We start from the raw sequence: 12,938 nt of genomic DNA on the forward strand, positions 1-12,938 counted from the left end.
TTTTTTGGACAAACAAAGAAAAATTTGCTAAATATATAAGTTATATATAGTGCTTTTGATAAGCGTCCGATACCGAGACACTCGGTGCACTTGGCGAGTGCTATAACTGTACCTTGAAGAGTTGCATCGCAACTCGTGCTGTTGTTGTTTTTTTTGGCCTATATGCGAGCTCGATGCATTTGCAAAGTCGCTTTATTTATACCGCGTCGAAGAATTTTCGAGGAGTTCTCGATACAGAGGCACACCGAAACCAATGATGAACATAAAAATATTCGAGTGTGTTCGATGAAAACTTTTTTCGGAAAATGTTGCCATATATTTTTTTCTATAATCAGCTCATCTATTATCAGCCAAGGGTTCTCGAATTCAATCGGAAAAGCAAAATGCGACGATACGGCACTCAGCGTAGGATTGGCCAAAAAGGAGCAACCGGGCACTTATGCACCCGACGACCCCGGTGTTGCATCCCTGGTGGGGATCGAACCCACGACCTTTGGATTAGAAGTCCAACGCGCTATCCTCTGCGCCACAGGGACGGATGCTCAATGAGGCCAACAGGCACTTGTTGAAGGTGACGAATCCTTGCTTACGCTTGCTCGCCCGACGAACGAGTTCGATCGATCGTGCTAATTTGGTTTTGTACCGAGAGACTGGTACATCTGGAAAACTAATCATTTACAAGTAAGTGAAATCGATCGTACAAAGAGCACGTGTCAAGTCGTCTTAGATGCAAATAGTTTAAAAAGATCATTAGAACGAGCCCGGTCGATAATGCGTCCTCGAGGATGACGATTTCCTCCTTACCGGCGCCCGAGCCGTCAAACTTTTAATCGAGCAAGCACTGTTAATTACGAAAACTTCTTTGACGACTCGAATCAGGTCAATGACCAATAATCATTACTGCACTGTGGGTGTATTATCTAGTATCTTGAAGTATTACTGTATTGGTTCCAAAATCAAAAAATCAAATTGAGTAATGTAGGCAACGCTGAATTACTTTTGCCACAGACTGAGCCTGTAAACTAATTCATCGGAGATCAAAGCAACGTAAATTCTCCTGCGCTTGTACGTTGTAACTTGTGCGAGCGAAAATTGAATTTGAGCGCGCACAGCAGTTGGGGGGTGAGCGCATGCGAAAACATGGGGCGCTCGTGTGCTGTGCACTGTGCACAATATACACTGAGCGTCTCGGGCCGAACATATGATGCACAAAGAAAGTTGCAGGCCACAGGCAGTCAATACATATAGATATATAAACTTGCAAGAGCCTGTCGACTGCATCTTACACAAACCGTGCTATATCTGTATATTTATAAGCTGCTGTGCTGTGTGCAAGTAGAAGCGCGCTCGCTCGGCAGACGCGCGCACAAAGAATCATAATAATTGTATCAAGCGGAGCTGCTGCTGCTGCTGCTGCTGCTGCTGCTGCTACTGCTACTGCTACTGCAGTCCCAATTGCTTTGGCTTAGGATATCATAAACTCCACTGGCATTGCACCTATATATCTATGTCAGCGCTGCACAGATGTTGTGCACACACGTATCCAAGTTGAGTGTTGACACCTCGCGACGAAGAGGACGACGACGAGGAGTCGCGAACTTGCTGCCTGTGGTGACTGCCAGAGTTTACTGCCGCGCTGCCGCTCCTCTGTGACAGCTCGGCCCATTCGCATATCGTAAACATCACGACCAACAACCTAATAACGATGCTACTGTAACAATGTGCAAGGCCGAAGGTGCGCAACGACAACAACAACCACGACGACGAGGCCTTTGACGGAGACTGGGGGTCGCGCGTTTATTAAAAACTCAACTTCCTCGTCGCTGCACTGCCTGCAATTTATAATATTATAAAAACATAAATTGACAAAATATACGTAGAAGCTCTCTGGTGCTGCAGGTGCATAGCAGCAGAGCTCCATCAACCCCTAGCAGCAATACATGTACGTATACATCTGTGTATCCAATTCTTCATATGTGTTGTCATATATAATACACTTTCGTTTACACACTGCTAACGACGAATATTGTGCACTGGCTTGTAAACACTTTTTCTGTCACGTTCGCTGCTCCCGTGAAATGAACTTTTGCATAACAGCCCGCGATGTTCGCGACTCTTTCTTTCGTCGTTTGTTGACACATTTTATTCTCTCTTTTGTCTGCACGCAATGCCTCGATGCACAATTTCTTATGTCAAAATGTAATAAGGATTAAGGGCTGCATTTATGCTTCATCCTTATTATTCGTTCGCGATATCGTTCTCTTCACCCCCTGTCGTCTGTATTTAGATTACTTGTTATTTTGACATCTTATGTATTCATTTATTTTTTACAATTGAAAAAAAATGTGATTTTATTACAATGAACTGAACTTGCACAATATGTTAGCTTCTAACATTCTGTTTCATTTTCTGGCATTTGTTTTATTTTGAACTCAATTGAATGTTTGATTCTGACCTTATTATTTTCAATGAATATATTTGCTTGGCTTCATCAAAGTAGTAAATTGCTGCAAACTTGTTATTTATATCATTGACATTGGCTTGCTTTGTTCAATTTATTTTGTAAATTCAGTTTTATGCGGATGTTGCATCAGACAAGTTTATGCACTTTTACTGATTTCAAATATCAGTGCATTTCTATTCATGAAATATTTCATTTCAATTCTGTACTTTTGAAACAATCATTTACAAGATATGTCTTTTTCTTTTTCAGGGAACATAAAGCTATGTCTACGCATGGAGGATGGGTTCAATTGCATCGGTGCTGCAGTGGCATTGCTCGGAATGCTCTCTGATAAATCCAACCGAGACACCTAAATGTGCAAGGTGTGGCTTGAGTCGTCTCAAAAGTAATGAAAGGTCTAGATCAACCGGTACACCACTGTGTAATTCTCTGACCCATGATCCTGATAATCCAAGAGCAGAAACTGATTCTTGCTCATCCTCCTCGAGGCCTCCAACACCACCACCAAGACATTGGCTAGTTGATGATGTTGATAACAATGATTCCGTAGCTACATTACCATTATCGCCATGTCCACCTATAAAATCATCTGAGTTTTCACACAGGTCATGCGTGCAGCGGAATCAGTATGATACTTTCATTGTTTTAAGGTTTTTAAAATTTTTAATAACTTTTAATCAAAACTCACCATTAACATTTCATCAATATTTTTCTTGAACAGTAGCTCAAAAAATTGTGATAAAAATACAAAGAAGAGAGAACGCAGAGGATCTTGGTCAGAATCAGTTGAAAATGAGGCTAATCTGCACAGATCATTATCGCTACCATCTTTAGTAACTAGTTGGACGTGCGTGAGGTGTCTATTTGACAATACTTGTCGTAGCTCTAAGCCTGCCTGCACAGCCTGCGGCGCAACTTCCTCTGCATCCCAGACCAATTCGATTCAGGTCGGGGTGAGGAAGTGTCGCAGGCTCAACAAAAAATTCGCTACAACAAGACCAGCTGCAAAATTGAATTTAGTCACAAGAGTCACAACGGGTTCAGAAACTCGTGTTCAAGGCACAAATTCTAGCAATGTAGATAATCATAGGGATAGAGGTGACAGGAGCACAGGTGAGAAATGTAAAAATATATCACAACACCTCAAATATCTTAATACCATCGTTAAATCACGTCGTACAATGTGCTAAAGCGCGAGAATCACGGGGCAATGTCGTTATCGACTTTTAAAGTCTTACAATATATAGTACACCTTGACCGATTTGACGAGACTCAGTTGCCTCGATATAACTCAATGGCCTGCAACGCAGTGAACTCGTACGAGATCGTAGTTCATTCTCCGACGAGAGTCGGCGATGCGCGAACGAACGAGCATTAAAATGTGTAGAGTTTAATTGCATATAATAAAAACTTTTCCTCAGAAATGGCTCAGCTGTCGAGCATGAGACGAAGCAGCAACGATCGCGGCCGCAGCAGCAGCAACGAGCGCGACAATTGGAGCTTACCGAACGTCAAAGGCCTGCACTCGGGTTCGTCGGCGAGCTACATCGATGGCAGTCTCGACAAATCTAGGTAACGAGCTCTAATTATTGCCTCCTAACAATCGCGGCTCCTAAACGCTTACCCGCTGCTCGCCCACTAACATTTACTAAATTTACGCCTTTACTACGCTAGCAGCAGTGTGCAGCGCTCGCCGAAGCGTCAGAGCCCGTCGATGTACGAGCGCGTCAAGTCGAAGGTCAGCCGCTCGCTGTCGAACGGCTCGGTGGCCATTCAGAGATCGTCGACGAGTAGTGGCGGCAATGCCACGCGACCGACTAGTCTAATAGTTGCCGAGATGGCCCATCATCAACAGCAACATCAGAGGAGGCTCGTTCACGACGTTGACGACGACGACGACGACGACGCCCTGTGGAGCTGCGACAATTGCACGCTCGACAACGAGCCCGGCCTGGAGCAATGCGAGGCCTGCGAGGCGCCTCGAAGTCCCGCGCCCCCCTGCAGCGGCGTCGTCATAAGCGTGCCTGCCTGGGAGCCCAGGGCTTTGGCCTCGGCGGCGGCTGGACCGCTGTCCTACAGGTGCTTTATTCTTCCTTCACTTGCTCTAATAATAACAATAACTATAAACTCGTACTATACTTCAGGTACAATGACAATTGTTGATAGAGATACGTTCTCACGATATTCTTTTGTTTATTACCGAGGAGTTACGCCGTCAATTATGACGCATTGTTCTCGGCTTTGAAGTCGACGCGACGGCTCTTCCCCCGTTTTTAATTTCATAATTACAGTTAATAAGCTAAACGCTTACTAAGCTTGCGCGTACAACAGTCGCTGCTGATGCATGCGTGCAGTAGATTAGCTGCAACGATTATATCCGTATGTACCGTTTTTTGTTCTCCGTACACAACAGGCGCTCGTTCTCCGACGTGGACTCGATATCGAGCTCGGCCCAGCAGCGCAAGTCGAACCGACGCAGTCTGAACGACGAGGAGCAGCCGCCCGCGGTGCCGCCACACTCGGCGGGCTTTAACGGCGGATCCGGCTCTACCAGGACCAAGTACTCGTACATCGGGATGGCCGATCCCGACGTGCCGCCACCGCTGCCGAAGAAGCAAGGTGGATTACGTGCGCAGCAGCAGAGAGCGGCGCGCAGCGAGACCACGAGTCCGGTGGCGCTCACTGTCACCGAGGCCGCGTCGGCTCCGCTCAGTCCGCTCAAACGCATGTGGTCCTGCCGCAAGTGCTCCTACGCTTACAATCCGCTCTGGTCGTCGGCCTGCGACATCTGTGGCAGTGGCGAGCAGAGCATATCCTCCCTCACCGCTAGTGCTGGTAAGTTTATCATACTTCATCATCTTCTAAATACTCGTGAGTCAAAATATCCTCATAAGGTGCTGTGATGTTGTTGTTGCGCAGGAAAACGTAGCCTACACTCGCCGATAGCGATGTCGCGCGACAGCGTGCGCTACATACCGACCAAGTCCGCCACTCTGGCTCAGGCCGAGTCGGACCTCGACGACGTCATCGACACGCCGGCCACGTCGTGGACCTGTCGGAAATGTACACTGCTGAACGCGGCCTCCCGTTCTATCTGCGAAGCATGTGGTGGCTCGAAGCTACGCAGCGTCAATTATCATCTCGAGGACCCGACGCTGAGACGAGGCGAGTCCTGGATCTGCCCCTCCTGTACCCTGAGAAATCCGCTGACCTCGTCGACCTGTGGCGCCTGTAAAAATCTCGCCGATTTCATCGAGCTGCCACCGGTGAGGAGAGAATCGCAACAGCAACAGCAGATTCCGTTGATCATTTCGCAAAGAAGTCCTAGTCCAAGAACGGCGAGCGTGGTCTCTAGCGTAGCCCAAAAAATAGTCACACCGCGACATAGAATAAATTCCATTAGGAGTAGAAATGGTGGTGCTACTGCCGCCGGGGTAACTGGTTCCAGTTCGTCGGATAAACGACCGTCGAAGGTCCGAGAGTCGAGCTCGCTCCAGTGGCAATGCAAGCTCTGCACGTACGAGAACAAGAGTACAAACGTCAATTGCGAGATGTGTCACAGCTCCAAGACCCTGTCGCAGATGCAGGCCGACAGACCGAGAATTCTCAAGGAGCCGGGAACAGCTACTCTGAGAATACAGCGCCAAGAGAGCGTGGTCATGGAGAATCTGCGTCAGCTCGAGGAACGCGAGGCTCTCGACAAGTGGGAGAGGATCGTTCGTTACTGCAAGGAGACGAACGAGCCCTTCGTCGACGACTCCTTTCCGCCGGCGCCCAAATCTCTCTACTACAATCCAGCCGACACGAAGGACAATCACGTGGTCCAGTGGAAGCGGCCGCACCAGATCAACGTCGACTCGAGCGTGGACTCGAAGCTGCCCTGGGCGGTGTTCCGCACGCCTCTTCCATCGGATATCTCCCAGGGGGTGCTGGGCAACTGCTGGCTGCTCTCGGCGCTGGCGGTGCTCGCTGAGAGCGACGAGCTCGTGCGTCGCGTGCTCGTGATGCGCGAGACCTGTCCCGAGGGCGCCTACCAGGTGCGACTCTGCAAGGACGGCAAGTGGACCACGGTGCTCGTGGACGATCTGCTGCCGTGCGACAAGCGCGGCCACCTCGTCTACTCGCAGGCCAAGCGAAAACAGCTGTGGGTGCCGCTGATCGAGAAGGCCGTGGCCAAGATTCACGGCTGCTACGAGGCCCTCGTGTCGGGTCGAGCTATCGAGGGTCTGGCCACGCTCACGGGTGCCCCGTGCGAGAGCGTGCCTCTGCAGCCCTCGGCCCTGCCCAGCGAGGACGAGCTCGACAAGGATCTCATATGGGCGCAACTGCTGTCCTCCAGACAGGCGATGTTTCTCATGGGTGCTAGCTGCGGCGGTGGCAACATGAAGGTCGACGAGGAGGAGTATCAGCGCAAGGGTCTTCGGCCCAGGCACGCCTATTCCGTTTTGGATGTCCGAGACGTGCAAGTGAGTTCATAATACACATAATTTATTCGTAAATATTTGTAAGTGAACTAATCGTATGAAAACGATTTTTATCAGGGCATACGACTGCTTCGACTCAGAAATCCATGGGGTCATTACAGCTGGAAGGGCGATTGGTCGGACGACAGTCCGATTTGGACGCCGCAGATGCGAGAGATGCTGATGCCGCACGGCGCCTCGGACGGTGTGTTCTGGATCTCGTTCGACGACGTTCTCCGTTATTTCGACTGCATCGACATCTGCAAGACCCGCGTCGGCTGGAGCGAGGTCAGATTACGGGGCACATTGCCGCCTCTATCGTCTCTGAGGCACTTGTCCTGCGTACTGCTCACCGTGCTCGAGCCCACGGAAACCGAGTTCACCCTGTTTCAAGAGGGACAAAGGTATGTTTAATAACGCATTATTAATCGATCGATGGCAATTGTTCATTTATTAATTTTACTTGCCCAAAGAAACTCGGAAAAGTCTCAACGCTCGCAGTTAGATCTGTGCGTCGTCGTGTTTCGTACGCGCTCGCCCGCTGCGCCGGAGGTGGGTCGCCTGGTCGAGCACAGTAAGCGTCAGGTGCGCGGATTCGTCGGCTGCCACAAGATGCTCGAACGCGATCTCTACATCGTCGTGTGCCTGGCTTTCAATCACTGGCACACCGGCATGGAGGACGACACGAATTATCCCGAATACGTGCTGGCCATTCACAGCTCCAAGCGCTTGCTAGTGGAGCAGATATCGCCGCCGGCGTTCGTCTTGGCCGACGCGATAATTAGCTTGACCCTAGCCAAGGGTCAGCGGCACGAGGTACGTGTCGATAAAATCAGATCGACAACCTAAAATAGTACATGATTGCGATTACTAAAACCAAATAATTACGTTTGCAGGGTCGAGAGGGTATGACGGCCTATTATCTCACCAAGGGTTGGGCTGGGTTAGTAGTGATGGTGGAAAATCGTCACGTCAACAAGTGGATCCACGTTAAATGCGACTGCCACGAGAGTTACAACGTTGTCTCGACCAGAGGACAATTGAGAACTGCTGATAGTGTTCCTCCCCTTCACAGGTAATTTCTTGAGACTAAATTTCCGGATGAATAATTATTATTAATTTTAAGAAAGTTTCTTACCGAATAATATGAAAAATCTATCTCCTTACAGACAAGTCATAATAGTGCTAACTCAGCTGGAAGGTAGCGGCGGTTTTTCGATAGCCCACCGTTTGACCCACCGACTAGCCAACAGCGGCAATCTTCACGACTGGGGACCTCCCGATACCCAACACTGTCCACCGATAGATACCCAAGTCGAAGGTTTGCACAGTCCCCGTCTCATAACTTAAGGTGTAGAAACTGCGATAATTTGGCCTCACGAATCGAAACGAATGGTTCTTTATCAACGAGTTTTGTTGAGAAAAAAAGCTGTTTATATATACCAAAGGATGGGATTATTCGTACTAGTCCCCAGTGTTATAACGTAAGATCTGTAGAATTTTTTGACTAAGTATTTCAAACTTTATGTAAATGTTTCTGTGTTCCGGTAACCCGTTTAATAGCAATTAGCGAGAATGTGTATAAAGAGTCAAGGAGACAAAGTTGTAGTTGAAGATAAAAGTAGAAATCGTCAACTTTTTTTAACTTCGCGGACTATGATATTTTGTATTGTTTGGATCTGATTAATTTAATTGTTTTTCTTTGAGCATTCACAACTTGTGATGATACCATGTCATACATTTTTTTAATGCAGCATTTACGCGCTAAATAATTATGATACACCTAAATATACTAAAATCATAAAGCTGTAAATTTTAATGCAAAAAAATTATTTTCTCAAAACTTTTAACTTATAAGCAACGTGAAATAAAAAATATTTTCACGCTCTCAAACGCAATACAAGTGAGTTAAATCCAACTACTTGTAGAGGATGTATGTACAATGGTGTATTTTAACAGAGTCAGTGATTGTGAAAATACTCAACAATATGAGCACTCCATTTCGCTTTCAAGTGATATGTGGTTGTGTCTATAAAATAGACCATCACTGATAAACACAAAAACTGTATTGTAGTCGGTGGATTATAATAAAAATTTAGTATTAATTTCATCGTCAAATTAGCTCGGATTATGTGCGTTCATGTGAAAATTATTGTAATTAAAATTTTATCAAATTTAGAAAATGTTTATTTCATAAGTAGAAATTGAACACTGCCATAAAAATGAAAATTTCAGTATGAACATTATCTCATTTTTAGTATAATTATTATTATCGAACTATAAAAATGAAATAAAATAGGAATTTAAGGGATTTAAATAGTAGTAATGAATTTTTCAAAATACCGAATTCAATTTGTGAATTGTATTGTTTTGGCTAGTTTATGAGGTTACAAATGAATTAATAAGTAGTAATTATATGACTGGAAGGACGTCATAAACAAATATACTATAAGATTAACTCAGTGATGGAGACAGTTTCGACATAAAGCACAACATTGTTCTATAGCTAAAATTTTATTTTTTATAATTTAATTTTCAACAGAAACTATTAAAGTTTAGTCACATGATTGATAAAAAAATACAGTCAATTCTGTAGTTTCAAGTAATGTAAATACATTTACACTAAATACATCAAGATCATTGTAAATTCATTGAAAGCTGAATCGCTTTAATGAATTTATATTATCAAGTGATAATAATTTTGTTTATAACGCTTATACGTGCTAAGAATTATTTTTTTATTTTATAAATAAAGTGTTTTGCGTTATTAGTAACGTTATTTTGCACGAACAAAATAGAACAAATGAGTAAAAATACCAATTTTATGACATATAAATGCGCTTTTATAACTATACTTTTTGTAATCAATGAATCTCGCCAGAGTACGAATAATAATTTCACAACACAGTAACATGACAGTATATATCGTGAGCAATGTTTGCTTGAGAAATGACACACTTAATCAAGAAAATAGAAATAAAATAAGTTCATCACAACAGTGAAATCAATTTTTTATTTCACTTGAGGATAGACACACAAAAATCAAAGGTTGTCCTGATGTTATTTGAACTGAGTAATTATTAGAGCTAAAATAAAGTAGAATCCATTTGCAGTTTTTTTCAAAATTTACATGTTGTATTGATTGAACATTCGAAGACCCACATGATTGAGTCCACAAAAATCAATTATTAGTTTATTTTCATCATTTACAAGACAATAATGATCATATGTGTTACTTTAAAGTTTGTTCGAAGAAAAAATTATTAATTCGAAAAATAAAAGTGAATTCCATTTTTCGGAAGAATAAATTGAAGTCAAAAATGTTGACACAAGTAAATTATACATGATTTATTATATGAAAATTATTTAATATATCACATGTATAAATTAAAATGAAAACAGATTTTGTTCAAAACGACGAAAACAATGCTATTTGTGAGACAACAAGATGTATAATATCAAATATTGTACAGTTTAAAAATTAAATCAAGAATGATTTTTAAAAATAAATATTTATTTTAAAATATTTTCTTGCTATGAAAAGTAAGGATCTAGGTTTGAAATTTAATGACTGCCGAATGAATTTTGTTTCGCAACAATTGTGATTTATTACGAGTGAAGCGCATATTACGCACTAAAACATAATAATACTGCGTAAAATAAAAGTACTGAAGCATGGGTTGTGCCAGAAAGTTGAAAATTGTCAGATTACTATCACAAAGTGAAAATATTGTAAAGTTTTTATCAAAAGTTAAAAAGAGAACGTTTGTGATATGTTTAAATGAAAAAAGTTTTAACCACTTTTATCGTAGCTCATCGCTTCAACTGTGATGACCATGAACAAAGAATAAGGCTGTTTTAAATGTTCAATATTAGTTAAATGAAAAAAGAAACGTAAAAATGTGAATAACCCAAGGGACTTTGAAGAAGAATATTAAGTGCTTGAAAATAGGCATGCAAGCAGCAATCAATCATGTGATAATACACGGTACTTTATCGATCGTTCATTGAATTAAAGGAAGTAAAAAAAAATGTCGTTTGAAAAAAGAGCGTGCGACAAACAGTGCTGAGTGAAATGTAATTTGAAGAACTTTATGAAAGCGAGATTTTTGAAAGCAGCATGAAAGTGACCTGCGAAAGAGTCAAAAAATAAATGATATAAATATTTATGTGCTACAATAAGACAAACGCGCGATCAGTGTAGATAATATAAAAAAAAATTCTTGTATTGCATTATACAGTATAAATATATAAATGAAGAATGACGCGTGTTATGAATCTACAAAGGTACATATACGATATTTACTATTATTATATAGATAAATACGTTAGAGAATTATAAAAAAAATGTGTTTTCATTTTTCATCGTATTGTGTAGACACATTTATTAATAAATTCAATTATAAGTCAATAATAAATGGCCGTACTTATTTCTTTCAACATCAAGTCAAAATGGTCGTCGAATAGAGGACTCGCATTAATCGTCAAAGTAGATAAACAGCAGGGTCGACGATATGCTTAACAGTATCTGAAAATTTTGCTAGTCAATGTTTATTTATTACCCTATACTTACAAAACTTAAAGTTTCTCAGCGAATCTCACCAACAATGCGGTAGAGCCAGCCTGCATTATTTTGTATAGTAATCCAACATCGTATATCTCTTTTTTAATGTACTTCAAACAACCCGATGAGCCTATCTTATCCGACTTCAAAAGATCGACGCAGTTCTGACTGCATAAAAATATTTCTATTTCAAATCATTGAATCTAATTTTGACACCTTATTTCTGTTTAATATATTACCCGGAGCAACAAAAATCTGGAATGGAACAGACGTAAGTACCAAAAATGTCGGTGTCAGCCGTTGAGTTGTTGCTCATCAAAGTGCCAAGCTCGTCCTGGCGTTTGTCATTGTGACTCGTTCTCGAGCACCAATCCAAAAAACTCGTAACTCCGCAACACTTGAACTTTGAATCGATTAAGTTTCATTAGAATATTATCGTTAGGGGTGGTGCAATCGACGCAAGTAACTTTACCGAATCGTGAAAGTACTTCCAAGCAGGATTATCCACTTGTTCAGGACTGATATTCGATCTGAGTTTACTCTCCAAATCGTTCTCCAAACGTTTTTGCAGCCAAAACTGCAGAGCCAGCACGAGCGCGGTCGAGACGGCCACGACGAGGGTGGCTGTCACGTGCTGAGAGAGGGAAAAAAATCAGCTCTCATACAGTCGCACGGTCAGAAGTTTATAACGCCTTCAATAACGACGCTATGCACCTACCCATCGAATGTAGCGGGACCTCTTGTAAAGTGCATAAAAACCAGCCACGGCGAGCGCCATGTAAACGAAGGAGAAGGTATAAAACAGGGCCAGGATCGCGCTGAACATCGAGTAAGACATGGTGAGCAAAAAGATGCCCGACGACAGGGTAAAAGTTAGCGCGCTGCCGAAGTGCATGATGCTGAAAATCTTTCGAACGATAACTTGATAAATATGTATAGCTAAAGAAGAAACTAATTATGCCGAGAAACGCGTATATCTACGAACCAGAACGTCGGCATTGAAGAAAACGCAGAGGCAGAGGATATTGTAAGAACAGGAAGCCCGCCGATCGTAATGATGCAGTAGGTGGTTGTTGGCGCGATTTTCGGCAGCCTCGGGTGCCTCGTCGCAACAGTAATCGCTTCGATAGCGTCGCAGGTCCGGCGTCGAGGACGTCTCCACGGATCTCAGGAGTCTCGCCAATCGCCTTGCGTCTGATTCCGAACGATTACGAAATGTATTCGCCGCGATGGTCGCGCGCGTCAACGCATGTACACGAGGTGACTTACTCGTCCGGTTGGGAAAAGCGGTGGACTGGGTCTTGCGCACGTCGCGCTCGCCGAACTTCTGCGGTCCGAGGCCGTCGTGCAGGCAGACGTCGCGACGTCGTTTCGGACAGTTGAAGGGGCGATCGGTCGGCGACTGGGGACGGTAGACGATGCGCTCGACCATCGGCGTCATCGGCAT

General features: G+C 43.6%; 1 protein-coding gene and 1 non-coding gene across 5 annotated transcripts; one reads left to right on the plus strand and one right to left on the minus strand.

Annotated features, from left to right (window-relative positions):
* Window positions 1-463: 463 nt before the first annotated feature.
* Trnar-ucu lies at window positions 464-536 on the minus strand. The gene has a single exon. It is a non-coding gene; the product is annotated as a tRNA-Arg (tRNA).
* An 866-nt stretch (window positions 537-1,402) lies between these two features.
* Window positions 1,403-8,740, plus strand: LOC106656321 (calpain-D-like). Of its 4 annotated transcripts, none has more exons than XM_023461722.1 (11): window positions 1,403-1,942; window positions 2,714-3,114; window positions 3,186-3,577; window positions 3,886-4,036; window positions 4,139-4,543; window positions 4,878-5,299; window positions 5,384-6,930; window positions 7,006-7,331; window positions 7,401-7,743; window positions 7,824-8,002; window positions 8,097-8,740. In XM_023461722.1, the coding sequence occupies exons 2-11, from the start codon at window positions 2,744-2,746 to the stop codon at window positions 8,275-8,277; spliced, it is 4,317 nt and encodes a 1,438-aa protein (XP_023317490.1). In that variant the 5' UTR covers window positions 1,403-1,942; window positions 2,714-2,743; the 3' UTR covers window positions 8,278-8,740. The 4 variants fall into 4 exon arrangements, with proteins under 4 accessions (XP_023317490.1, XP_014232720.1, XP_023317491.1 ...); XM_014377234.2 differs by having other exon boundaries at window positions 4,142-4,543; XM_023461723.1 differs by having other exon boundaries at window positions 3,189-3,577.
* The last annotated feature ends 4,198 nt before the right edge of the window (window positions 8,741-12,938 follow it).

Source organism: Trichogramma pretiosum, unplaced genomic scaffold, assembly GCF_000599845.2.
Source record: "Trichogramma pretiosum strain Unisexual culture from Peru unplaced genomic scaffold, Tpre_2.0 scaffold4, whole genome shotgun sequence".
NCBI lineage: Eukaryota > Metazoa > Arthropoda > Insecta > Hymenoptera > Trichogrammatidae > Trichogramma > Trichogramma pretiosum.